Below are 27,769 nucleotides of genomic sequence, written 5' to 3'. Positions count from 1 at the left end.
GGGGGGGCGCGTGTATATATGCGTGGGGGAGTTCTGTGTGGCGACGGTTAACGGTTTTATTCGTTATGGCCGTTGGAGGGGTGGGGGAGGGCAGAGCAGGGCCGCGACCGTTCGGCGGGGCTGTGTTTGTCGGTGGGGTCGAGAGGGGGGACTGTTGGCGTGCTGGGGGGGGAGGGTAAGCGCACCAACATGGCGGCGCGCTACCGCCGGGGGGAGGGGGAACGGCGGACTTCACTAAGACACGAGACAGCGCTCCCGCCCCCCCACCGGAAGTCAGCCAGGTCTGCCGCTCTATGGCTTTCGCTGAGTGCTAGAGCGACACTGCGGGCGCCCGCTGCTACCCGCCCCCTTCTGCGTTACGTCCCGCCGTGAGGGCAACCAATAGCGTGAGGGCTCACAGCGAGCGCGTCAGCAGGGGCTCTCGTCCTCTCGCTGCCGCGGTGCATTGTGGGATAGCGGAGGCCTTGCTTCTCGGCAGGAAGGAGAGGCGCGGGGGGGGCCGGCGCGCTAACGCTGCTAACGCTGTCATGGCGACTAATATCGAGCAGATCTTTCGCTCTTTCGTGGTTAACAAATTCCGGGAGATCCAGGAAGAGCAGCAGCAGCAGCACGGCGGGTAACGAGCCGTGGCGGGGGAAGAGCAGCGGCCTGGGCCGCTATCGCGCCTGGGCCTAGCGCGCGGGAGGAAGGAGGGGAAGGAGGGAGGGCTGAACCGTGCGCGGGCTCCGCTTCGGGACGGCGTGAGACGGACCGGGCCTGGGGCTCGCACGGCTCGTATTAGCTGCGACGTGGCTGAGTCCGGGAGCTTGCGGCCTTGCAAACTCCTTCAGCGAGATCAGCCGGGGGGTGTAGGGGCGGGCGAGCGCGCGAGCAGTATCTTTTTTTATTTTCACGGATGGGATTTCCGTGTTGGCCTCATGGTTGTGGATGGAGGGGAAAGGATGAGTGTGGTTTGTTCAGTTCGTCTTGCTGTTCTTATTCGTTTTAACTTCACCCCGTTGTTTTTCACAGCCTTATCTCAGAAAGCAAGAAAAGTGTGCTAGAAAAGATTGTGTGATGAGTGCTTACTTTGCTTTGGGAGTTGATGGGCATGTATAACTTCAACGTAAAGCATGGGGGCTTACTCATTAGAGGACATATTTTGCTCTCTTGTGCCTTGTACTGAGTTGTCACAAGGTGTTCTGTTGAAAGTTAATTAAAAAGGAGGTGTTTCATTAAAAGTGTGGCATCTTCAGGAAGATAAAATGTTACATTGAAGGGCTCAGTGTTATAAATGTGTGTGAATTTAAAGGTCAAAAAAGGCTCAAAACTGCTTGTATTATGTTGATATTTTTTTTGGTTAGTGGAAAGGTAGAAGGCCAGCCCAATGGTGACACAATCCCAGCTGAGCAAGCCAACCCTTCAGATGACACTGTTGCTGGTGCTGGGAGTCGTCAGAATGATCAGATAGTGCAGAAAATAGAGGAAGTGCTCTCTGGAGCCCTTGATACAGAACTGCAGAGCAAATCAGGTAAATGAAAACACATTTGGCAAATACGTTCTTGTTAAGAAGGCTGTCGTAGTTCTTAAATCATTTTTACAGAGACAAAAAAGTACTTTTCAATGCTGCTTCTCTCACTGAGCTTCATCTGACAAGTTGTGTGTTTATTGTAATGTTAAGTATTTTTTTTGTCTACTGTGACTTATAACCACAAGTGGGCAGAGAGATACATAACTGAAAAAAAAAAGAAAAAAAATTTAATTTATGAAAGCATTACTTAGTGTAAAAATGTTAGTTTTCTTTTCTGTCCATTGCAACATCAACAAAAAGTAATATCACCTAGAAAAAATATAGAAAGAAAAATTTTTTTTTTTTTTGGTACATTGTGATTTATACTTTGTTTTAAATATATCTGCCTTGGGGTCTTGATATGCAGTTCTTACTAAGAAAGCTAGTATTGATGTGGATAGAAGGACTGTTTGTTGTGTTATTTTCCATCAGTATGTGAGATTATTTCTAAAACTGATTTATTAGAATTCAGAACTGTATGATTGATTAAATGTTCTGTCAGAGTAAGATGCTTGTTGTTTTAAAATGAATAAGGTGCTTACCTTTAAGCTGTAGTTACTCAAATAGCGGTATTCCAAATGTTAAGAAAAAGTTACATAGCAGTTGCAACTTTTTTGAATAATAAATCCAGTAATTTACTAATGTATGCATTTGAGTATTCCTTTTGATGTGATTAGTCTTTTCTTTAAAATCTCCAACTCAAGACAGTCACTGAGATGAAGGTATAATTATTGCACTTGTGGGTTTTTGTTTGAGGATTTCTTTGTACTTGGTAAGTATAGTTCAAGACTGATTTTGTAAGTGCAGCGTAGAAAATAGTGACAGGAATTGTTTGTTTCAAAGATGTTATTTTCAACCTTTTGACATTACTTCTTTCTTTATATGTATAGTGGTTTGTTTACCTTGAACATTCTCAGTATTGTTACAGAGCTATGTTATACAAGTAGTACTTATGTTGGTATCTGTTTTATTTGTGTTTTTGTTGCTGTACTGCAGAAGAGTGAGGCAAGCTAACATGGTAGTAAATGAGTGAGATATATTCATCTTGAAGTTGATAAACTTAATCTAAGGTTCTTGACAGCAGTTAATGTTGCTTTTATTCAACAGGGATTTGAAAGTACTGTGCAGTTCATTTAACTGTTCCATTATAATTTTCAAATGCATTCTCAGCAATGTTGTTGGGAATATCTAAGAAAAAAAAATAACCTGTGATTTTTTTTTTTAATGTATGAGCACGTAAAGCTACATAGGATGTGTTTATGGGGTCTTTATTAGTCATATTGGTTAAATGCAGTTGCCAACAATTTTTGAATGCTTTGTATTATTTACTTGAAAGAGTATCCTTTCTAATCACAGATTACGATTGGAAAGCTCGTATCTCTGCATTGCCTACTAAAATATAGTTACTTAAGATGATGTACAGATAGCCTTTGTTACATATTAGCTGTACGTTCAAGTCTATGGCAATTTACCAATGAAAGAAGTATCTTTCTCATGAAAATGTGGGACTAGATTGAGAAGTGTATGAACCTAACATACTGCTGCAATCAGGTCTAAGCTCCTCCTTCTTTACAGTTTCTTAAAGACTATTGAGAATTGAGGAAGTAGATGCTGTTTCATCAAAGACATTTGAAGAACTCTGTTGGTCAGTGAGGAACTTGATAAGTAAATATGCTTAAGGTCCTTTCTAATGCACTAATAGTATTGAACTCAGTCAGAAGTTGCGCGAATAAGACTTTGTAAAGCAAACTAGGAGGTAATTGGCTGGCCACATTTTCTGCACTAAGCATACCACCACTTAGATAATTTGCATGGAAAATTGGAGTTCTTTTTTTTTTATTTTCATCTCCAGCTTGCTGTAGTTTTAAAAACGTGTCGTCCACCTTCTGAGAGAATGTGTTGATGTGTTGTATGTAGGTGAAGATGCATCAAACTACTTGTTGGAATGAGTCGTGTTCCCAGTGGAACTGTGTTACTCACCAGGAGGAACTGATAAACTTTTTGAAGAGTTGAAAACTTTTTGAAACCAGATTTATTTATTTTTACTTACAGCGCAGAAAGGCAGAAGAAGGAATGTTTGTTGGTATAGTGTATGATAGTTTAGTGAGGAAGGCATAGGTGTCAAGTCTTAATTTGTTTGTGCCTTTTCCATGTATTTGATTACTTGTCTAAAATAACTTTTAATAATATTTATAAGGAAAATATCATTCTCTTCTAGATGTAGACAAAACTACTGTGAGCAATAGTACTCAATCTACTAAAAGAAGCGCTACTGCTGAAGGTGAAGATGAAATTCCTAGAAAGAAATCAAAGAAAAATAAAAAGCACAAAAGCAAAAAGAAGAAGAAAAAGAAGAAGAAAAGGAAGAAAGAGAAAAAACATAAAAAGCAGCCAAAGGAGTCAAAGTTGAGTGCACGTCGTGGACAGCATGTGGACTCACAGCCTGCTTCTCTCTTGATTCCAGAGAAATCAAGCTCCACACTGAGCGTGCAGCATGGGGGATTTGGAGATGCTAATCTGGCTGTCCAGATACAGCCAGAAGGACTGTCCTTACAGGCAAATGTGGAGCTTGATAGACAAACTTTAGGATTTGCTTCTCAAGTGAGAACTGATTCTCAGCCATGTATGGAAACTCTTGAAAGTGAGAAGGGGACTTTATGTGCAACAGATCCTCAGTTTAATTTAGAAGGCAGCCAATTTATTATTCAACAAAATGCTAGTATGACTCAAACTGAAATTTGCACTAGAGAAGAACAAATAAAACAGTCTCATGAAAATATTTATCCTGTAGCTGTCAATGTGAGCGAAAAGGGTGATTTTTTTGTTACTGGAAGTGTTGCTTCAACTAGCATCCCATCTGGAGTTGCCAATAAATCTGAGCTTCAGAAATTAGCTTTACCTTCAGAGGTAAAAACCTTGGATACAAGTTTAGCATCTAACACCATGGAGGTATTGACATATTCAGAAGCATCTTTGAAGTCTATGGCACTGGGAGGCGCTAACGAATTAGAAACAACTTCAGAATCAATGTGTTTGACAAGTGATGTGACAACAATTCCTAAACCTGCAGATCTGAATACTGTGAAGGGAACTGACATGTCTCTGGCCATGGGAGAAGTAAGAATTCCAGGAGCAACTGAATTACCAGTTGTGTCTGATAACTTGAGAGTGACACAGTGCAGCTCCATGGAGAGTTCAAACATCTTGAAGGCAGCCTCGGAATCTGTAGTTATGATGGGAGATGTGAAAAATAAAGTGGACCCAGATGCAGCTTTACAACATTCTTTTAAAGTTCCTGCAGAGACTGCTGTAAGTCAGGTGCGAATCGAAAGTGCCAAAACACCCCTGGCACCAGGAACTGTTGAGGTGAAGGATATTGAACCAGTTAGAGTCTCTCAGCACATGGGAAATGTGAGACCTTTGGAAGAAGTTCTGCAACCTGTGATAAAGCCAAAAACTTCAGAAGCAGTCATGGTTGTGAGAGGAACTTCTGATTCTGCAACAGCGTTGAATGCTTCAGAAGCGTTACTGCAATGTACATTCTCAAAGGAAATGCAAAGCTTAACAGATGTGAATGTTGTTGCAGAGGCAAAAGGTTTACAAAGAACATCAGAACCTGTTGTCCAGACCCTTGTTCCCCAGACAGTTCCGGTTGCTCTGCAATTGGAAAATAGTAATGTTTTGAGAGGTTTGGAGGCAACTCCCCAGTCTTCTCAGAAAGAAGACATGAAAAGAGCGACTTCACTGTCTTTGCAAATGGAAAGCATGAAAGCTTCAGAAGAACCTTCTAGTGGCAGTATGGAAGCAGAGAGAGAAACAGCACACGTGGTAACAGTTGCAGTACCTTTTTCTGCAAGCAAAACAGAGAGTTGTATAGTCTCTCAGCCTGAGATCGTGACAGGTATGAGAGGGTTGGAGGCAACCTCACAAACTGTGTTTGTAGGGGAAAAAAAGGATTTTGAAGTAGCTAGAAGTTCCACCATTGCAGAAGTGAGAGGTTTAGACAACTTGGCAGAAGTTAAGGCAGTTGCAGAGGCAAGAGGTGCAGAAACAGGTTCAAAAACTTCATGCTTAACAGAGATGAAAAATTTGGAAATGGCTGTGGGGTCTGAAACAAGAACACAAACGCAAGACTGGGGAACAACACTGATACCTGAGGTGGAAGATCTGAACAAAGCAAAAGTAAGGAGCAGAGAAACAGTACTAGAACCTGTGCAAACAGTGACAGTGAAAACTTTAGATACAAATTCAAAACCTATATGCTTGGAGGAGTTGGGAACAACTATAGAGTATGGGACTGGAAGTAAACCAAACAAAATTGAAGCAGAATCTAGGGCTGTCAGAGTAGTAGAGCATTCTAAAACTACTTCAAGTCCTTTGCAGGAACAAGTAGTAGGCAATTCAGAAGCAGCATTAGAGTCTTTCCAAAGAGTGGAAGAAACAGTGATGGAAGTGAGAAACTTGAAAGAAACTTTGCAGTCTGAGATTTTGACAGATGTGGTAACTCAGGAATCTGGTATAGTTACAACAAGGAAGGCAGACAGAGAAAAAACTGAGTCTTCACCTGTGATTGATGTAAAAGATTTGGAAAAAGCTTCAGGAATTGAGAAAGGAATGAAAGCAAAGTATTTGGAGCCAGCATCAGAAGCTGGAGAAGTGAGGTTGGAAAGCATGCAAGAATCTGCAGCAGCAGAAGCGAAAAGTTCTGAAACAGTCAAAGAACCTGAAGTATACATGGGAATCCAGGGTTTGGAAACTTCCCAGGAATATGGAAAAGTGGCAGAGATTAATGTTTTAGAAGATGCTTCAGAAGAATTCACTATGACAAAACAACATATAGAATCTGTTCCACAATATTTGCGCACTGGAACACAAGAACATGCACAAACAGTTTTAGAAGCCAAACCTACTGCAGAATGGAAAAGTACAGAAGAAGCTGCAGAAGTCTGGAGAGCTGCTGAAATGAAATCTTCTGAAGTAGTTCCAAGACCAGAGGATATACAAGGTCTGGGGACAATGCTGGAACATGAAGTTGCTGCAAAAGTACAATATTCAGAAGGGCAGCAGTGTCAACAAATGGAGGATGTAAGCATTTCCAATCTGGCTCTGGAATGTGAGATGGTTGCTGAAAAGAATGATTCAGAGCAAGCACTACCATTGGAGCCTTTCATAGCACTAAGTGATAGGGAGATTGCAACAAAATCTGGAGTACCTGCAGAAACAATTTTTAGTTCTTCACATGCTGCAAATGTGAAAGATTCAGCAGGGACCCCTGAGTCTGAAATGGTCAGGGATGCAAAACACTTAGAAGGTCCTCCAAGTTGCGTAGCAGAAACAGAAGGTTTGGAAACAACTCGTATTTCTGAGACTGTTGTAGAGGTGAAAGTTGCGGAAGCAGTTGAGGAAGCAGAAGCAGACACAAAAGATTTGGAAGCTGCTCCAGTACCTGAGATTGTTACAGAAGTAGTTCCGGTACTTGCGGAAGAGGCAAGCCAGTTGGAAGCAATTCCACAAGCAGAGGCTGACAAAGAAGTGGCTGCAGAAGAGGCATCTGAGACAAGAGATTCAGAAACATCAGATGTGCAACCTGATGTGGCAGCACGAATGAGGGAGACTTTAATGAGACTTGAGAAAGTTATTGAGAAGAGCAGCCATAGAAGCAGTGAAAAAAGTAAACATGATGCAAAGAAACAAAAAAGGAGTCGGTCTAAGTCCCAGTCCAGGTCTAGGAAGCGGAAAAAAAAGTCAAGGTCACGTTCTACTTCCAGGCGTTTGACCTCTAAGAGAGCACGATCTAGGAGCAGAAACTATTCAGATTCCAGAAAAAAGCATTCCAAATCTAGATCCCGGTCTGTGGAGAAAAGAGAGAGGAGAGTGTCTTCCCGAAGGTCCAGACGCAGACGTTCCAGGTCATCTGACCCCTACCGGTCTAAGTCCAGGTCAGTGGAAAAGACCAGAAGGTCTGGACGTGGACGTTCCAGGTCATCTGACCGTTACAGGTCTAAATCCAGATCTGTGGAAAAGAGAGAAAGCAGGTTGTCTTCCCGAAGGTCCAGGCGCAGACGTTCCAGGTCTTCTGATCGCTACAGATCTAAGTCCAGATCAGCAGAAAAGAGAGGGAGCAGACTGTCCTCCCGAAGGTCCAGGCGTGGACGTTCCAGGTCTTCTGATCGCTACAGGTCTAAGTCCAGGTCAGTGGAAAAGGCCCGAAGGTCTGGGCGTAGGCGTTCCAGGTCATCTGATCGCTACAGGTCTAAGTCCAGGTCAGTGGAAAAGACCCGAAGGTCTGGACGCAGACGTTCCAGATCATCTGATCGCTACCGATCCAAGTCCAGGTCAGTGGAAAAGACCCGAAGGTCTGGACGCAGACGTTCCAGATCATCTGATCGCTACCGATCCAAGTCCAGGTCAGTGGAAAAGACCCGAAGGTCTGGACGCAGACGTTCCAGGTCTTCTGACCGTTACAGGTCTAAATCGCCATCATTGGAAAAGAGAGGGAGCAGATTGTCCTCTTGGAGATCCCGGCGCAGACGTTCCAGGTCGTCTGACCATTCTAAGTCTAGATCCAGGTCTTCAGAAAAGAGAGGGGGCAAAGAATATTCATGGAGGTTCAGACATAGAGGGTCTGGTTCCTCTGATCGTTCAAAATCTAGGTCTAGGTCTGTAGAGAAAAGGGGTCGGAAGGCATCTCTGCGGAGATCTAAACGTCGGCGCTCCAAGTCCTCTGACCATTACAAGTCTAGGTCCAGATCAGTAGAAAAAAGAGATAGAAAGCAATCATCACGGAAATCAAAACGTCAGCGCTCAAAGTCGTCTGACCGTTATAAATCTAGATCCAAGTCAGTGGAAAAAAAGAAGGAGTCTTCACGGAAGTCTAAGCGTCGTCGCTCAAAGTCCTCTGAACGTTACAAGTCTAGGTCTAGGTCTGTAGAAAAAAAACGCAAAGACTCTTCAAAGAAATCCAAACGGAAGCGTTCAAAATCCTCTGACAGTCTTAAATCAAGGTCAAAATCTGTAGAAAAAAGAGCAAGTAAGTTAGCCTCAGCAAAGTGCAGTAGAAAACATGCAGACTCTTCTGAACAAGAAAAAGTAGATGGTTCTGAACCTGTCACAAGTGAAATCAGCTCCTCCAAATCCTCTAATGGTCCCATGTCAGTAGCTTTGTCTCTTGAAGGAATAAATGGCCCAGAACTGCCACCAACATCTGGAAGTGGATTTTCCAAAACTGTTGAGAGTCTTGAGACAAGCTTATCTGTTGAAAAAATGGATGGTCCACAGCCTTCAGTGATACCTGAACTTGATAGCTCCAAAATCTCAAGTGATCAAGAACAGTGTTCCATACCTGTGGAAAAAACACAGGTTTCTGTGACCTCTGAAAATGGGTCAGCCACTCCTTATGACTCTGACTTAGGATCTGTGCCAGCAGAAAAAACTGTACCTCTGGAATCTTCATCACTTACTGAACTTATGTTCTCAGCATCCAGTTCAGTGTCCTCATCGGTTGAAAAGAGAGATGCAGAGACAACTTCGGTAACAGAATTTCATCTCTCCACATCCCATCAAGATGAGTCAGGATCTAAATCTTTCAAAGAAACAGAGGGTGCAGAGCCTCTTTCGACAAATGAGAGTGGATGCTCTGTATCTGCTGATGATTACAAGTCAACTTCCACATCCTCTGGAAACATGGAGATTCAAGGATTTTCGCTAATGTCTGGAAGTGTACTTTCTGATGGTTGTGAATTGAGGCACATCCCTGCTGAAAATGCAGAGCACCAGAAGTTTTTGCAAGTGCCTCAAAGTGGATCTTTTGAGTTGGCTGACAGCACTGAGTCAAGGTCAGTGTCTTCTGAAACAGCAGAAGTTCAAAAACCTTTTTTAGCTCCAGAAGTAACAAGTTCTGAGTTCCTTGATGTCCATAAGTCAGTCTCCTTACCAATTGCACAGGGCCAGGTGGAGGTGCCGTCTGTGGCTTCTGATAGTGTATGCTTCAGGACTCCTGACAGACACGAATTGGGATCCAGCTTTGATATACAAACAGGGGAGGTCCCATTGATATCTGAAGGTACACCCTTACAGTCACCTGTTGGAAAAGTAAAGGCTCCCAGTGCTTCCCTGACATCTGAGTGTGGTCCTGTTGAGATCACAGTTGACCACATTTCAACTTCATCTTCTGCAAGAATACAGGAAGTTTTTCTAACTACTGTAGGACAAAGCTGCAAGTCTTCTGAGGCTCATGAGTCTAGTTCATCTATTGAGAAAGATTTAGATGGTTCAGCGTCTTCACAAGTACTTGGAATTGGGTGCTTTGAGAATTCTGAAATGCATGAATCAAGACATCTGCCTGCTGAAAAAATAGAGGTTACAGAATCAGCTTTGTCTACAAGTGGAATTCCTTTGTGCCATCGTGGCTATGCGTCAAAATACAGTTACTTTGAGAAAACAAAAGGTGTAGATACTGTGGAATTGGTAAGCACATCTGCTGAAAAATTTGAGGCCACGGTGCCTTGTCTGACTTCTGAAGGTGAGCTTTTCATATTGCCTGATAGTCATGAATTGAGAGCTACTCAAACGGAAAATGTAGAAGTGCAGAAGTCATTCTTGTCCTCTGAACAGAAATGCATTACATCCCCTCATGAACATCAGTTGAGATCCCCCTCTGGCAGAGAAATACAGGTGCAGGAAGAGCAGCCTCTGATAGAAAGGAGACATTCTGTTTCTTCTGATGATCATGAGTTGACACTCACTACTTTCAAGAAAGTCGATGTAGGAGATCTTTCACAGATGCCTGGAAATGAATACGCAGTGGACTTTTCTGGTCCAGAGTTGACATCAACCTCTGTTGAAAAAGCAGAGGTACAAGAACTTCATCTGATTCCCGAAGAAAGATGTTCAGTGTCTCCTGAGAACCAGGAGTTGCTGTCACCTGCATTGGAAAAGACTGAAGTGCAAGAGCCTGCTTTAACATCTGAAAACGATTATGCTGTATCCTGGAAGTGCCAGGAGTTGAGAACTAGCTCTCCTGAGAAGGCAGAGATGCAGGAACCTTCTGTAGTACCTGAGAGTGAATGTGCTGTGTATTCTGGAGACCAGGAATCACAAACTGTGCCTGCTGAAAAAGCAGAGATACAAATGCATTCTTTGATGTCTGAAAATGAATATGCTGCATCTCCTGAGAGCCCAGATATCACAGCCATTTCTGCTGAAACTGCACAGGAGCCTTCTGCAATATCAGGTAACGAATATGTTGTAGTCCCCAGAGTGCAGGAGTTGTCATCTCCTCTTGCTGAAAAATCGGAAGCGCAGGAGTGTTCTATGCTCTCTGAAAATGAGTATGACATATCTCCTGAAGGCCGTGATTTGAGATCCAGTCCTGTTGAAAAAGAGGAAATGAGGGAACCTTCTGAAACATCTGAGAGTGAAAGTTCAATGTCCACTGATGACCAGGAGCTGCAGTCTACTGCTGTTGGAAAAACAGAGGTGCAGGAGTTGTCTCTGATGTCTGAAGGTGAATGTGCCATGTCCCCTGAAGTTCAGGAGCTGCAGACTAGCCCTGCTGAAAAAGTTGAGAGTGAGGAACCTTCTCTGACATACGAGAATGAGCATGCTGCGTCTCTTGAAGAGTATGAATCAAGATCAACTCATGGCGATAAAACAGAAGATATGGATTCTTCTTTGACATCTGAACGTGACCATTACTTGTCTTTCAAGAGCCAGGAGGTAAGATTCACCACTATTCAAAAAGTAGATGTTCAGGAGCTTTCTCCAACATCTGAAAGTGAACATACAGCATCCCCTGATAGTCAGGAGTTGAGATTCCTCGCTTCTGGACAAGTAGGTGATTCTGAACCTTTAACATTAAATGTTAGAGGCTCCATGTCCCCAGACGTAAGTGACTTGAAATCCACCCCTGTTGAAAAAATGGATGATGCAATACCTTTAATGCCTGAAAGTGGATGCTCCACATCCCCTGGTGGCAACAGTGTGAAATCTGTTCCTGGTGAAGAAACTGGTGATCTAGAGCCTTCTTTGACATCTGAATGTAGACATTCCACATCCCCATATCATGAGAGCCATGAGATGAAATCTCCCATGGAGGAAGATGGTCTAGAGTCTTCTGTTACTTTTGAACATAGACGATCTGTTACCCCTGAGGGACATGATGAGAAATCTGTTATAGATGAGGAAATAGAGGATCGGGAGCCTTCTTTGACATCTGAACATAGGCGTTCCACATCCCCCGATGAGCATGAATCAAGATCTAGCATTGGTGAGGAGGTGGAGTATTCAGAACAACCTTTGACAATGGAACATAGATCCTCCATTTCTTCTGATGAGCATGATTCAAGGTCTACTGCTGGGGAAGAAGTAGAGGATGCAGAACCCTCCTTGACAGGGAAACGAAGAGATTCTACGTCCTCTGATGAGCATGAGTCGAGGTCCACCACTGGTGAAGAAGCAGAGGACCGTGAGACCTCCTTGGCTGCTGAATGTAGAGATTCTGTGTCTTCTGATGAGCATGACTCAAGGTCTACTGCTGGTGAAGAAGTAGAGGATTTGGAGCCTTTAGCAGCTGAACACAGACATTCTGTGTCTCCTGATGGACATGAGTCAAGGTCAACCACTGGTGAAGAAGCAGAGGACCTAGAGCCCTCCTTGACAGCTGAACGTAGACACTCCACATCTTCAGATGAACGTGAATCGAGGTCTACCACTGGTGAAGATGTGGAGGATGCAGAACCCTCCTTGACAGCTGAACGAAGAGACTCCACATCCTCTGATGAGCAAGATTCAAGGTCTACCGCTGGCGAAGAAGCAGAGGATATGGAACTGTCTTTGACAACTGAACACAGACGTTCCACATCCCCTGATGGACGTGAATCAAGATCTACTACTGGTGAAGAAGGAGAAGATGTGGAACCCTCCTTGACAGCTGAGCGAAGAGATTCAACATCATCAGATGACCATGAGTCAAGGTCTACCACTGGTGAAGAAGCTGAGGATATGGAGCCCTCTTTGGCTGTTGAAGATAAACATGAAGGGTCACCTTCCATACCTCTTGAGAAGTCAGAGGGACAAGACTCTTCTTTTATGACTGAAAGCAGGCGATCTGAATCTTCTGAACGTGAGAAATCTAGATCTGAATCTGCTGAAAAGATGTCTGACAGAGAGTCTTCACAAAGGTCTAGAAGTAGACCATCAAAATCTCCTACTCGCCAAATAAGTCGATCCCCATCTGTTGACAAAGCAGCAGATGAAGAATCTTCACGGAGGTCTAGACACAGACGCTCCAGGTCCACATCTGTTGAAAAAGCAGCAGACAAAGAGTCTTCACGGAGGTCTAGACATAGACGCTCAAGGTCCACGTCTGTTGACAAAACAGCAGACAAGGAGTCTTCACGGAGATCTAGACGTAGACGTTCCAGGTCCACTGCTCGCCAAAGGAGTCAATCAAAATCTGTTGACAAAACAGCAGACAAAGAGTCTTCACGGAGATCTAGAAGCAGGCGCTCCAGGTCTTCTCAGCGCAGATCCCAGAGATACGATGCAGACTCTCGTTCGAGACGGAATCGCTCCAGGTCAGTAACACGTAGAAGAGCATCAAGATCAAAATCTAATCGTCGTTCTCGATCTAGCTCATTGTCACGTTCAAGGCACAGAAGAAGAAGTAGGTCAAGGTCAGCATCAAGAAGGCGGCGTTCTCTATCAAGAGACAGGCGCAGAAGATCTCAGAGAAATAGATCAAGATCTGCTGATAGAAGAAGGAGAAGATCAGATTCAAGAGATCGTAGGATATCACTGAGATTACGGAGCAGGAGTCGGACACCTCTTCGACAAAGGCGATCAAGGTCAAGAGGAAGAAGGCGGAGCTCTAGTAGGTCACCAATTCGACTGCGGCGATCAAGGTCTTCAGGGAGAAGAAGAGGTTACAGCAGATCACCTGATCGTCGTAGGTCCAGATCATCGGAAAGATTTTCAAGCAGGTCACCAAAACGCCTTACAGACTTGGGTAAGTGGACATTTTATTTTTGGTGAATCTGTGGCTAGATAATTCTGTGTTTATTTACGTAGTCTGATTTTAACATTTTTTGTAGCATTCATAAGGAATTTCGTGAAGTCATTTTCTGCATTATTTTTAAGCAGTGGCATTCAGTGAGGAAACTTTCATGCTGGAGCTGAATTTGTGCCATCCATTTGGATGAAAGTGCGTTTAAAGCCAAGAGCATATCTTTTGCTTTAATGTGTTTATGCAGAGGTAGTCTGTTGTACTCTTGGGGAACACTTTTCATTTTAACTGTTTAGTAAAGGCCTAGAATAGGAAAGTTACGAGCTTCCAGTTTTCCTGAGAACTAGCTGAGTGAGAGAACGTTACAGTAAGTGCCAGTTAGAGAAGTTTTAGCTTTGTTATTGACTATAACTCTTGTTTTTCCTGTTATTCTTTTATTCTTTTCCACTTGAATGTTTGTTACTTAAGAGCTTTGCTGTATTAAGGGGGACATTGTTGAACTATTAATCTAGTATGTGATATGAAGGTTTGATGGTCTATACTGCACAGTTCTATGGGCTTCAAAAAGCTTTTTTTTTTTTTAAATTGTATTTTTGAATCTTTAGATGAGATTACATTTTTTGTGATTACTTATACCAAAATTGAACTTTCAGGTACTCCTAGCTAAGTTAATATGCTCAGTTATACTCTCGGCCCCTTAGCTGACTAGCTTCTTTAGTTCAGATTCATTGTCAGTGGGTTTTGTAGATTGAGGTTTACTTGCAGATGAGGCTTCAGGCTGCTAGAGTATGTGGTGCTGAATGCTGGTGATACGGAAATCAAGATTAGACCAAGATTTGTTTCAATTCTTTTTCTCATGCTACATAAAAAATATGTAACGTTCTGTGAGGTTTATGGCCATAATCCTACAAAAACAAAATGTTCTTCAGCTTAGGATTTGGAAATCTGAGAAAGGATCTAGATAGTAGAAGTTAAAAAGCAGTATTGCATATCATTTTGTCATTTCTCTTATGTGTTTCGTAATACCATGCAGCTTTAGTTTCATGATTTATTTTTGAAGAAAGTGAAAACTTTTTGAGTATTAGAAAGGAGGGTTGACATTCTTTAATTTCTTTAGCTTTTAGATAATTAAATAAGTATAGTTAAAAGCTGTGGAAAAAACTCTACTGTGTGTCCAAACTACAGTAAACTTGCTTAAATGTGCTTTAAGGTGTAGCTCTGGAGGTGAACTGAAATTTCAGTTATTCTCAGAGAACATAAAAATGCACAGTAAGAGTAATTTTTTACATGCTTTGCTTAGTTTGATAGAAATTTTGACTACTAGAACAAGAATTTGCCAGAATATTGATAATTTTTCTTTAACATCTTTCAGACAAGGCCCAGCTGCTTGAAATAGCCAAAGCTAATGCAGCTGCCATGTGTGCGAAGTCAGGCGTTCCTTTACCACCAAGCCTGATGCCTATGTTATCTCAAAAGAAAGATGACAAAGCCAGTCAGAAGTCATCAAGAGATACACTAAAGGAGCTCACTGAGGTAAGTGAGAACAATACTAAACTGAAAGTAAGCAAAGTATTTTTTGTGACTGTTAGGCAAGCTTTATTCTGTGCTTTTTCACTCACATGAAAGCTAGCACGTGGTTTGAGCCTTTTGCTCTGTTTAGAGCTGTGAGGTTTTGTTTGTTTGATTTTTGGGTTTTTTGGTCATGAAAACATGCTTTTGAATTCTGTAGAAAGGTGTGAATTGCAGTTCTTGTGCTTTTTTTGGTTTCTGTTCTGTTGTAATTTTTACATGCTGGTAGATTTCTTTGCAGTCCCTTTAATAAAAACTCAACAAAAAAAAACGGAACTCCCAAAAATGAAACAAGACTATCAGTTCTAGTTCTTGTTTGCAGCATTGTTCATTACTTCTGTTGTTATTTTGTTAGCAAATTTTTCTTTGCTCAGTGTTCAGTGTGTTAAAAATCCAATACCTGCTTCAGTAGTTCTATATAATTTTACACATATTCCAAAACATTTATAGAGGGAAAGTTATTGTTGCAATGCATCTATTGCAATTTTAGTATACAAATGGGATGTTTCTGTTTTGATTGTGGGAGAAAAAATTGATAGTTGTCTTTAGTGTAGCAGTGCTGCATTGTTAGTGTGATAGTTCTGAAAATGTTTTTATTTGTGAAGTAAAATCTGAAATCAGGCAATGTCATATTGCTGGAAAGTAATCCCTTTGTTGTTTGTGGGGTAGTGGTGCAGAGGTGCTTGTTAGCTTAAAAACAAACAAACAAAAAAACCCACAGAAGTTGTGCAGATGTGATGAGTGCTTCTGCATGTAACCTGACCCAAGATTCAATGCAACTGTTGTTCATCTGGGGCAAAAAAACTTTCCCCTTGCTTGCTCCTTTTGTCTGTGGGAATTCAATGATTAATATGTTTCACTGAATCCAAAGCAGCCTCAGAAGCAGTCCAGATCATTGTTCTATGAGAATGTATCTAAAGGAAGAACCCTTGGAGAACCTGTTCTGTTTTCCAAGAAGCTGGCTGCTCTGCAGGTTGCATCATGTAGGAAAAGGGCAAACTGTTTCCAGTTCACTGGGGGCCATCCAATGACTGTAGTAATACATTTGATTGGTTAGCCTTTTGAGTAATGCAGGCTTTTTCTGCTGCATAAAGTGTGTGCTTAAGTCATTGTTGGGAGAAGGCTTAGAACAAAGAGCATAGGAATCTTTATTTAATAATGACTGATGAGAACAGTGTCAACAGCGTGTCTGTTTGCTCCTTCTATACCAACAGTCGAGTTATCAAATAAACGTGACTTAAAATGGTGTGAACTTGAACTAGAATGTGATCAGATGATGTACTTGGATGTCTTATAGGAATATGTTTTGTAAATGGGGATATAATGGAAGTGTTCTCAAATTCATTTTGGACTGTTTCAATTATAGTTGCTACAGGTAGCAACGAAGTGCAGTTGATCATCTGGTTTTGGTCATAATTCTAGCCTTTCTAGAATTATGCATTCTCCCTCTCTTTCAGCTGCAGGATGTCTCCTGCACATAGATATCTATATATATATTTTAGATCAAACTGGTTTTGAATAGAACATGGGTCTTGTGTACCTGGCCAACCTCAAAATATTTCAGAAGAATGAGATGTCTTCCAGAGACATTGCTTCTGACTAAGTTCCTGGATTGCTAGTAGAATTTAGGCAGTATTAGTAATTGTTAATTCTCAGGTTTTTCTGTGCAGTAGCTGCAGTAGCTTATAGCCTATGTGTATTGTATTTCCTTTGTATTATATGAGATGCTAGATAGCCAGTGATCTCTGAAGTGCTTGCAGCCATATACACGCATTATGAAATGAGCACTTCGCATCTAATTCTACAATATACTTCTGAAAATCTCAAACAGTTTCTTTGTAATTATTTTCTGAGTGAGTGCCGAGCAAACTTAAGTACGTGTTTGATAATGTGTGTAAGAAGTCAAATGTGCATACATATCTGCGGCATTCCTATAAGATTTACTCAGAATTACACATCCACTTTATTTGTTCAGTTGTTCATTTTGTCCATTTTAGTTGAAAGATCCAGATTTATTCCTAACTGTTGTCTTCACACCTCTCCTTCTTTTTCCTTTTTCAGAAATGTAAGAAGATTGCTCAAAGCACAGATGATGTGATAGTGAATAAACCTCACGTTTCTGATGAAGAGGAGGAAGAACGTCCTTTCTATAATCACCCCTTTAAGCTCAATGAACCCAAACCTATTTTTTTCAATTTAAGTGTGAGTACTTCTGTAATTAGTAATTGTAAAAATTTAATTTAAGTTTAAAAGATGAAGTTTAAATTTAACTTTTCTAAAAAGGACAAATAGCTTTAGAGAAATTGAAACAATGATTGATAAGCTTGGTGAAATTATGCTTGAGTGTCATTAAAAGTACTCTTGTTTTAAAAAAAAAAAAAAAATTGTCTGCAGCCCATGATACTATGAAAGATTTCCATAATTGGATTAAGATTTTTTTCTTAATGTTTTTTACAGTGTTCAAAGCTTTAGCAACATAGGGGGGATCAGTTTTGTTTCACATTTTCATTGCAAAAAAATTTTAGTATGAACTTGCAGACAGCATTGGAATTGGAAAAAGCTTCAGAAAAGTATTAGTTCTCTTTTAAATGCAACACAGAATTCTAAAGGCATTGTGAGGAGTTCTGAATGATATGCCATTGAGCTTGCTCAGCCTCTGTGTTCTATGTCTGCTACTGCAATAGGTCTTAAGTGTTAATGAAAGGAAAAACATGTTCCATCAATTTTGAGATTAGTCAATAGGAAAATCTGCTAATGTTGCCTGTTATTAAGAGGATGTAAATGTCCCATTAAATGTCTTTGTTTGGGGCTGCTTTTGATTTTGTTAGCATTTCTGTTGATGTTTTCAGGGTATGAGCGTGCTGGGAAGAATAAAATGAGGGGACCTCTTATTATGCATCTGGGATCTGTGTGATTTGAAGTGTGGTTAGAATTTGTCTAGGAAGTTTTTAAAACTGCATGTTAAAAATTTTTTGTGCTTGTGAAAGTCTGACTTAGTTTTGCTGGTTAATATTAGAAGTACTAATATGCTTAAGTGAAAACAAAAGTTAATTGTAAAAATGCAGTTTATGGTGTTTACAAAAGAAGTAGTAATACATAATTATGCAAGGTGTAAGGTAGAAATAAATTTCTATTTTAAATGGCACTGTTAGAAAGTGGTAAGATGAAATTCAGAATATTCTGGGATTCAGTACAGACTCTGAAAAGGATTGTTCTTTAGTGGGCATGGGCTGCTATACCTGTTACTCACAATTTTGATGCATTTAGTGTCATCCTTTCCATTCTTTCTGGATTCTGGTCTTATTACTGATCTCAATCATGTGTCTTTGATAACAGGAGTTTACACAGTGTTTTCAGCTTCTAACCTGTAACTTTTTTTCATTTTAAGACTCCCAGCATAAAACCAGCACCACCACCACAACCAAAAAATCAGGTCAGCCTGTCAAAGGAATTTCCTGTTTCATCTGGGTCTCAGCATAGGAAAAAAGAAGCAGATAGTGTCTATGGAGAATGGGTTCCAGTTGAAAAAGGCAAAGAAGATAGCAAGGATGATGTTTTCCCCAAACCATCCATTGAGGTAAGGAAAGGAAGGAGAGCATACACTTTAAGGAAAAAAAGCCATTGCCTGGTCAGTCTGGTGTCAAATCACAGTCTGTGAAAAAAAAGAAAAGTGTGCATAGGTAGTAGCTGGCACTTGAGAAAGCTGAAATCTGAACTGCTACAGTCTTCACATTTACTCACAGTGTTCATGTGAGCAGTGGTGTAAGCAGCCTGTACCAATATCGTGTGCTTTTGTCAACTAGTGACTTCACTGTCTCAGTAGAACTTAAACTTTTACTTGAAGATTGAAAAGCAAGTTTCAAGTTTTCTGCAAAGGTTGATGCCATATGTTTAGATTTTAATAATAATAAATTGAATAGTAATTTTAAATTTTCTACCAGTGTTGGAGCATTAACATGGAATTGAAATGTCATTCATTAAAAATAGATTTGAAAATAGTTCTTAAAACTGCCATTTCATCTGGTGTATCTACTCATTTTTCCAACTTCAGTCCCATTTTCTTATGAAGCTGTCTTCCATGTGGCCTTCCAAAGGAAAATTTAATTGTATGTATAATAAACTGAAAAAAGGAAATGTTTTTCCCCTTGATATGTCTTCAAAAGAATATTTTGTGGGGTTTTTGTAATTAAGTAAATGAAATATTTAAGACATTACTACTTTTTTTTTTTTAAGTTAATGTCATATTGTTCCTTCTCCTTGTTCTCATACCTTGCAAAACAAATGAATAAAAAAAGTTTTGCCTTCACATTTCTGATGAAATTGTTTTTCAACGTGGTGCATCTTGTTTTTCAATAATTTTCTAAGGTAGTATAGTTCACTTTCTGAAGCACAGATGTTGTTTTCTTCTGTGTTGTTTGCAGCACCAAAAGCACAGTGAATATAACTTATTCAACATGTGCTTTCATGGCACACCTCAAAGGCAGAGCTTGAGGTGTTTTTAGGAGGTGGTAAAAAGTCTTGTCCTTCATGTGGTTAATGATAAATTTGGTTCAGGCAAGCTGTCTGCATTCAGGTTTCCAAAAACAAGACACGTGTCTTTGACAGGTTTGGTTAGGTAAACGCTTATGATTTTTTTTATTGATTATGTAGAAGAGGCCTTGAAAAATGACATTGGACTAAATACATTCAACATAGCTTTCTTTCCGTTCTGTCGCGTGTATCCTTATAAATGCTTGTAACTGTTCTGTCTGTTTTTATATTTTGTGAATAAATATTTTTATTTGCATTTACCTTAACGTGGTTTGTGTTAAGGGTGATTTCAAGGGTCAGTAACTGACAGCAGAACATACTGTTCCCTTGTGTTCGGCAATCCTTAACCTTGAAATACAGGAATATTCTTGTAGGAATAGGATCTCCATGTGTTTCTCCAGAGAGTTGGGAAGGTAATAGAGTGCTCCTCTGCTTAATGTTAGGACTAATTGTTTTAAATGTTTGTGGGACTGTCTGTGGTTGAAATTGCTTCTTTGGAGCAAAATAAACCAGGTCCCTTGCTGCTGGAAGTGAGGTAATGAGGGAACTTGCTTGAATCCTCAGGAGGTTTGGTGTATAATTTCCCTCATTTCATTTTGTTTGCTTGCTAATTTTGATAGCTGTTTGTCACAATTCTGATACAAGTCAATTTCAATATTTAAAAGAAAACACAATAAAAGCATAACAGTAAACCAGTTATGCAGATAATAGAATAAGTTATAGGATTATGTAGCCTAAAACGGCTCTGCTAAAATATTACAAGTGCTTTTAATAAAACATTAATTGCTGTTAATGTAGTTATTTGTGGTGGTAGAAGATAAAGAAAAAGCTCTTACCTCAATTAATCTCAAGTATCAGCATATCTACAGAAGACAGAGAAACATAGAAGAAGAAAATTATGTTTGAAAACTTGAAAGTCCAGAGATAGAATGCTGTATTTTAAGTTTGGTATATACAGCACTGGCTATTGTGTAGAGAAGCCCTTTTGATCTAAAAATGCATAAAGTGCATTTAGTGTATCAGTAGACGTATAAAGTGTGTCAAAATTGTCTTTTCATTGTCACCACTTCCTGCTTGCTTCAGTATTTGTCTGGGAGAAAAATGTTATTAAAACTCAGGACTGGGAAGACAGAACTCAGAGAGGAGTAGCATGTTGAACATGGAACTGTTTTACTTGACTAAATAATAACAACTTTTCATACTTCAAGCAGAGATTTTTTTTTTTCCGAGATCCAAAGCTGCCATCGAATGCCTTGACATAATACAAAGCCATGATGGTCTCCAAAATGGTGACTGACCATGTGGGGAAAGTGTATGGGAATTCTAACTAACCAGGGTATCTACTAATAGGCCCCAGTCCGGTAAAGCACTAAAGTACACATGTGTATTTAAGTATGTGAGTGGTCCCGATGTGATTTCAGTGGACTACTTGCATGCCTATGTGTATTGCTGGATTGAAGCTTTTGGTGAGTAGAATAACTTTTATTTATCTCCTCAAGCAGTTTCGCAGATGAAACATACAACTATTTGAACTGTACAGGGGGGATCTTCTTAACACAAGAAAGTGTATATTGCTGACAAGTGTTCTTCTGTATACACGAATATCGCGTTGGGTTGAAAAAGAAAATCTTTCAGTTCTTCTAGTACTTTGTTTATAATGTATGTTTTTGTCATCTGAGACAATAAATAAACATTGAAGTCAGTTTCATAGACATACAGGCTGTAAGGATTTCTGATCTGTCTTTCTCAGTACTAGGTGGTTTAGCAACACGATATGGAATTAATTTACTGAAGGACATACTTTTTGTCTGAGGCAGGGAAAATAAGTAAACACATCTTTCCTCATTTGAAACTTAAGATTTAATAGCCAGAATAATAATTAAAAAAAAATCATGTATTATGCTACTGTAGACATTTGTCTGCCTTTTACTGGTTTTTCAATGTTTACTGCATTCTTGACATGCTGGGAATTTTTGTGGATAAGCTATATTTTTTCAGCAAAGACAATTCTAAACTGGTTTCGGTTTCTTCCACTGGCCTTTTATTCTAGTATAGTGTGAAAGGCTAAGGTAATGAGATGGTGACTAATCTAAGCCTTTTGTAATACAAAGCAAAACAAAAACGACACGAAAAAAGACAACAAAAACAAAACCCGAAACCATCAATCTCATTAATGTCTGTATGCCACTTGCTGTTTTGGCTATTGGGTTTCTTCTGTGCTTTCCAACCCTTTATAATCTCCTTTACATGCTTATATTCAATTAAATTTTATGTGTCTCTGATCACTGTTGCTTTTCTCCTTTCAAAATAGAATGATCCACAAAATGCACGTCATTTAAAGAGTAAGGCACAAATACTCTTACATAAGTGTTGTATACAGCTCTTATTTTATCCTTACAACCTCAAATGGTTTGATTTTCCTTCTTGGTTCCTTTATACATAGAGAGGTTTGCACTGAACTTCTTTATTTATTCCATATTTTTACCCACCGGATTCTGATCAGTTATATGCAAGATGGTTTCAATTTTTTTTTTCTTAAATTTTTGTTCTGGTTCAACAGCACAGATATAAATAATCTTTTACTAAACAGTTAATTTTGCATGCTATCAGTCTGTTTTCATTTTTATCTAAGTCTTTTTTAGGCTGAAGATAAAAAAAAAAATTTAAGCATTAATACCAAGTTCGTGGGATGCATGTGATTCTTGCTGTAATTCTTCTGTACACATAAATTGAAGTCCTTAATAGGATATTTGTGTGAACAGCCCAGTATAAAGGCCCTTGCCTTAGTTTTGTAGCTAAATTATATTTAATACTGTTAGTTAGTAAGATTCCACTGAATTCTTAATGTCTTAGGCATTAAAACCTACAACCTACAATGACCAAAATATTTATTTGAAATTAAATTGTTAGATAATTTGCAGATGCTGCATTTTACTTCAGATTTTCTATTTGTTTAGCAAATATCAAGAGTGTGTGTACATAATAAGTAGTCTGAGAATTTCTTTTTTTGTTTCTCATTGCCATTTTGTATGTCTAGCTAACTATTTAATGTTTAGAACAATTCTATAGTATTTGTAGCACTTATTCTACAATAGATTTTTTTCCAGGTCAAATGGGTGATGCTTTTCTCTAATGTATTTTTAAGAATCATATTTTTCTTCCTAGGGTGTGGACATAACTGCAGCTATGAATGATCGAGCTTTGGCTCAGAAAAGGCTTAATGAAAACACGTTTGATTTAGAGGCCATGTGCATGTTAAATCGTGCACAGGAACAGGTATGTTGCACTTCTCATCAGTGTTTCAATCAAGTTAAAAAGTGTAAATGTTTACCCTTCATATCACTGTTATTTCCTAATGTGTTTAAGTACAGTTTTTGAAAGTTCAGGTTATGGGGGTGTCTTTAAAAATTTTACCTTTAATTTGCACTTCATAATACTAGTACTGAGGATAAACAAACCACGAGCCACAAACCTGCTAGACTTTGAGCTCAGTCTTTAGGGTTAATGTTAAAAGATGCTCAGCTTTTTTGAGATACCTGCTTATAAATGAGTTTTGTCGATTTACTAAGTGTAAGACGAGTCATAACAGTTACTGAGAATAGAAAAATAAGAAAAAATTTATTCCAGTCTTACATTGATTTTTATTTTCTAGATTGATGCCTGGGCTCAATCAAACTCCATACCTGGCCAGTTCACAGGAAGTACTGGAGCACAGATTTTGTCCTCGGATGAGCTAACCAACAGTGGTCCTCAAGCATGGATTAGAAAGGTAGAAGTTATGCAGACATACTTGTCTGAATATCATGTACTAAGTATTAGCAAAAGTACTGGAACATGCCAAAAAATGGCCTTAAAACTTATGGTAATGCATGTATCAAATGCAACAAACAGATTGAGTTAAAACTTTATCTTTGATCAGTTTTACTACTTGCTGCTGCTGTGTTCATTTTTGGTATGCATTAAGATGTTGAACATGACATTTCAGTTGAGCGTCTAAAGTACCGCAATAAGATGTGCGTCTCTTACTTGAGTCAGATTGGTACGTACATACTTAACAGTGAAATGACATTCATGATACTGGTATGGTTGCAATGGTAGGTCCATCACTACTTCTATGGGATTGATCCTGATGTCATTGAAGTTGATGATGTTTTGGCATCAACTTCAGTGAGCCAAGTCCCAAACGGCCCATTCTGTTTGACTTGGTTCTTTTTGATGGTTACTGCTTTGCCTCTATTTGCATCACCAGTGTTTTCTGGGATCCAAAGATTTGGAATATTAAACCAGGAGTTGCAGTTGGGCTCAATAACTGTAAGATTATCCTACAGTGAAATAGTTAACCTCTTACTGCAGAATAATACTGGCTTATTTTGGGTGTGCGATGCGTCATACATACATGCGTTTTGTAAGTTTTAAAAGTCATGCTTCATCTTTGAAAATGCTGAACTGGTACTCTTCTAAGAAGTAGAACTGAGGAATTCAAGCAATATCCATTTTGCAAGCAAAATGAATAATGAGTTATCATGGTTACTCTCACAAGTGATGTAGTTGAGTATGTGCTATGTTTGTTTATCCTTCTGGAATTAAGACAACCCTCAAAACTGGTAGGTTAGACTTGAAACTTAGTGAAAGTTTTCCACAAAACTTTATGTGAACTGTGAACACAGAAGTCTGGAAATACGATGTAGTAAAATTAGAAATATTTTTTGTGAAGATTCATTAATTTATTTTTCACTTTGTATAGCCAAGCAATACAGAGAGCCAGGCAACACAGAGATCCAAATTACTTGTTAGATGGGAATCTTCTGGGCTCTTTGTATTTAATACTGAGTGTAGATTATACAGTCTTATTTCAAAAATTATAAACTTGTGAGATTTTAATAAAATATTGATTGCAATAAATGTCCCTGCCACTGGAATTTAGAAATAAAAAGCACTCAGCAGGCAGGTGTGTTGATGAGAAAAGGAGAGCTTTTTCACCAAGAGGCTTGTGGAAGATTAGCAAGCCTACTGAGGGTTCTGTCTTTCTGCTTTTGTTGAGTGGAATTTCAAGACAAAGGAAAGGGAACATCTCTTTCCCAACTCTCCTTTTCTCATCGTCTTTTCCTTCCTTGAATTTCTGTGGTGATGCCCTTCTGTGCCTTGCAGTAACAGGAATGTCCACTGACAACAACAGCAGAGTAGAGAGTTGTGTTATCTCTTGGTCTTTCAATTTCAGTCTGTGGTCTGATTGGAGAAAGGAAAAAAAAAAAAGAAAAAAAGAAAAAGCTGTATAAGGAAAAAATTAAAGAAGAGCCTGGTGTCTGGTTTGTGGTGGACATAACTACTGTGAGGAGCAGAAGCATACTGGGGTGTTTTATTGAATCTAGAATTGAGACTGAATCAGCAGAAGCACTTCTGTCTTCCTAGTAGCTGTAAAAATATAGTGGTTTGCAGTAGTAGGCGTCCTCCCTAGCAAGCGTCGTGTGGTTTGTCAGAATGGAGGCTGCTACTGTAAACAAGAAGAGTTGTTGGATGAAGATGAGGAGGACACAGTCCTCTTTCCTGCTCGGCATTCCTCAGCTTGACTTCTGCTCTTTCTAGGTTCCATATTTGCACACACATTGCCATCATATCCATAAGATGACACGTAGTTAAAGCCATGCGCCCTTTACAAAATACCTCAGGCTAAAGAAGTCTATTAATGTTTCTAGGAATGGTGGGGCTAGTGAAAACCTTGACAAAACTTAGGTTTGATTAACTCAATGTGAAGTTATTTCCTTTGGCTATAGGGTGATTTTACAGAGAAAAAAAAAATGAATTAGGGATAATGAGTTGTGAATGCATGTTATCTTTCTCAGTGACGTGAATACAACCATGAAATGCAAAGTACAGGTTGTATTTCACTAGACACTTGAAATTGTGTAACTGACTTCCTATTTAAGTATGCAACGTAACACTTCAAGTTAGACTTCTGTTCACTGTCTTTTTTTTTTTTTGTCCTAAGAAAATAATGCATTTTTAACATTAGAAAACAAAAGTATTTGTAAATTTCATCTACCGGTAGGGCTGTGAGATTTCTTCAGTTATGTGGCAAGTGTAAATTAATGCACGTTTCTGACAAGAATGTGGCTTACTGAAGGCATTTTGCTTAGGAGATAGCCATAAGCACTTGCTATGAGAGGACATGCACTGTTTAGAAGAGACAGAGCCCAAGCCAGCTAGGTGTTTGTGTATCAATATACATAGAAAATCTATCTGCATGTACAGACACTGTGCTTAATAGAGATAATGACTAAACAAGGTAGCTGTAACAAGACATAAGAGCTGTGTCAGGAGGGGAATAAAGTTGAAGTACTTAAGGAACTTCTTTGAAAAGTGCTTTTGTCACTTTGCATTTCCTGAGTTTTAGCATATTTCTTTTTCTAGTATTTTTATTGTTACTTCCTTTAAAAATGACGCTGGAGAGGTAATATGTACTCAAGCAAAAAAGTCTGCAAATTTCAGTTTTACCTCGACAAAATTTTGAGGGCTTTAGTTACTGAAATGGTTAATGTGACACATTTGAATGAGTGACACACCAATTAGAAGTAAGATTGGTTTGTTTAAGTTACGCACTAATTTGTGATGTTTATTCATGGAATTCTGAGCAGTATTTGTAAAGGAATAAATACATCGTTAGGTTTCTCGTATGATCAAACAGCTATGAACAGTATTATCTTTTTCTTCTGAAACGTGATTTCTGTTTCAGTTCATCATCATTGGTGTAATCAGTTCACAAATACAACTTGTTTTGGGGGTTGCTGTTTGTTTTTTAACTTTTTATTTTTATTTTTTACAAACACACAGTGCTAATGACAAATTAGTGGAAGTGGTCAGAATTTTTCCTGGCAAATTCTCTTGAGGACTGCTTATTCAGACTTTTCCAGAGTCATCCCTTGTTTCTGGATTTACCAGCTGAATTCTAATAGCCTAAATTTACTCTCCAAAAGGAGGTTTTTATAACGTTTTACATGCACAGTGTAATGCTTGGGATTTGTTTCATTTGGTTGTGCTAAGGCATGCCACACAGCTTAATAGTGGCTGATAGAATGCTGTGTTTTGTGTCCCAAATTCTGAAAAGTCAAATCCTTTATTCCCTTCTTTCACAGTCTACTCACTGCAGGCAAATAAAACACGACCAATAGAGTTAAAACTAAATCTTGTTATTATCATTCACGAGGACTGGCATGTGTCTTGCCAAGCTCTCCTTCTAGCAAGGCAGTCTGTCAGAACGTTGATGTTCTTAGTGCCTTGCATGACACAATGAGATTTATTTAGAATTGAAGGCCAGATGGCAAGGCAGATCAACCATGTGTTGGTTACACTGGACTGGCTTCCTCTGCACTCGGTCAGAGAAAAATGTTTTTTCAGTCAACCGCAGATGGGTTTCTCTTTGTTGTATGCAGAAGCTGTGAAGAGGATTTCTAAGACTGATTGTGAGTGTAGTCTTTGCAAGCGTTTGTAGGAATTCTTCAAGAACGTATCATAGAATCACAGAATGGCCTGGGTTAAAAAGACCACAATGATCATCTAGTTTAAACTCCCCTGCTGTGTGCAAGGTTGCCAACTACTAGACCAGGCTGCCCAGAGCCACATCTCCCTCTTGTGTCAGAGAAGGAATGTGGCTGCTGTTGAAAGTGTCACAGTGTCATGGAAACCTCAACTACATTGCAAGTTTCACCAAGTATACTTGTACTGCACTTGTAAGTCCTGTGGAGTCATTCTTAGAGTAATCTCACAGACATCTCATGAGCTACAGCTGAAACGGTCCATCTAAGAGCCTGTAAGGCTGTATTGTGCTTTGTTTAATAAAGAATTGTCAAAAGAGGGGAACCTGCCTTCTGACAGAGAGCTTGGGCTTTAGTGCCGTGTCAGCTTAGTGAGAAGGATATTTTCTTTTCAAGCAGCAGCAGTTGATAATGTTCATCAAGATCTCTCAGGTAATTATGGTTTCAAAATTTTGAGCATTGCAAGTGCTGTTTTGTAGATTATTCCATTCAGTGCTATATGTTATGTTTTTTTTCAAAGACAGTTGTTGCAGTCAAATAATAGTGACTGTCCAACTTGTAGTCTTCCATCAAAAAGCTGTAAAATCT

At 39.5% G+C, this 27,769-nt stretch overlaps 1 protein-coding gene across 1 annotated transcript in view; it reads left to right on the top strand.

Moving 5' to 3' along the window:
• Positions 1 to 280: 280 nt before the first annotated feature.
• LOC100542052 (serine/arginine repetitive matrix protein 2) overlaps positions 281 to 27,769 on the top strand; it is a 38,310-nt gene continuing 10,821 nt past the window's right edge. The window contains exons 1-8 of the mRNA XM_010723016.3: positions 281 to 616; positions 1,344 to 1,510; positions 3,768 to 13,556; positions 14,926 to 15,086; positions 17,184 to 17,324; positions 18,511 to 18,699; positions 22,818 to 22,928; positions 23,305 to 23,421. Of these exons, the coding sequence (XP_010721318.2) occupies positions 528 to 616; positions 1,344 to 1,510; positions 3,768 to 13,556; positions 14,926 to 15,086; positions 17,184 to 17,324; positions 18,511 to 18,699; positions 22,818 to 22,928; positions 23,305 to 23,421 (10,764 nt within the window). The 5' untranslated portion in view covers positions 281 to 527. The remainder of the gene's footprint in view (positions 617 to 1,343; positions 1,511 to 3,767; positions 13,557 to 14,925; positions 15,087 to 17,183; positions 17,325 to 18,510; positions 18,700 to 22,817; positions 22,929 to 23,304; positions 23,422 to 27,769) is intronic.

This window comes from Meleagris gallopavo, chromosome 1, assembly GCF_000146605.3.
Source record: "Meleagris gallopavo isolate NT-WF06-2002-E0010 breed Aviagen turkey brand Nicholas breeding stock chromosome 1, Turkey_5.1, whole genome shotgun sequence".
Classification (NCBI taxonomy): Eukaryota; Metazoa; Chordata; class Aves; order Galliformes; family Phasianidae; genus Meleagris; species Meleagris gallopavo.
Note: the sequence above shows the minus strand (reverse complement) of the source record. Positions and strands in the feature narration are given on the sequence as shown.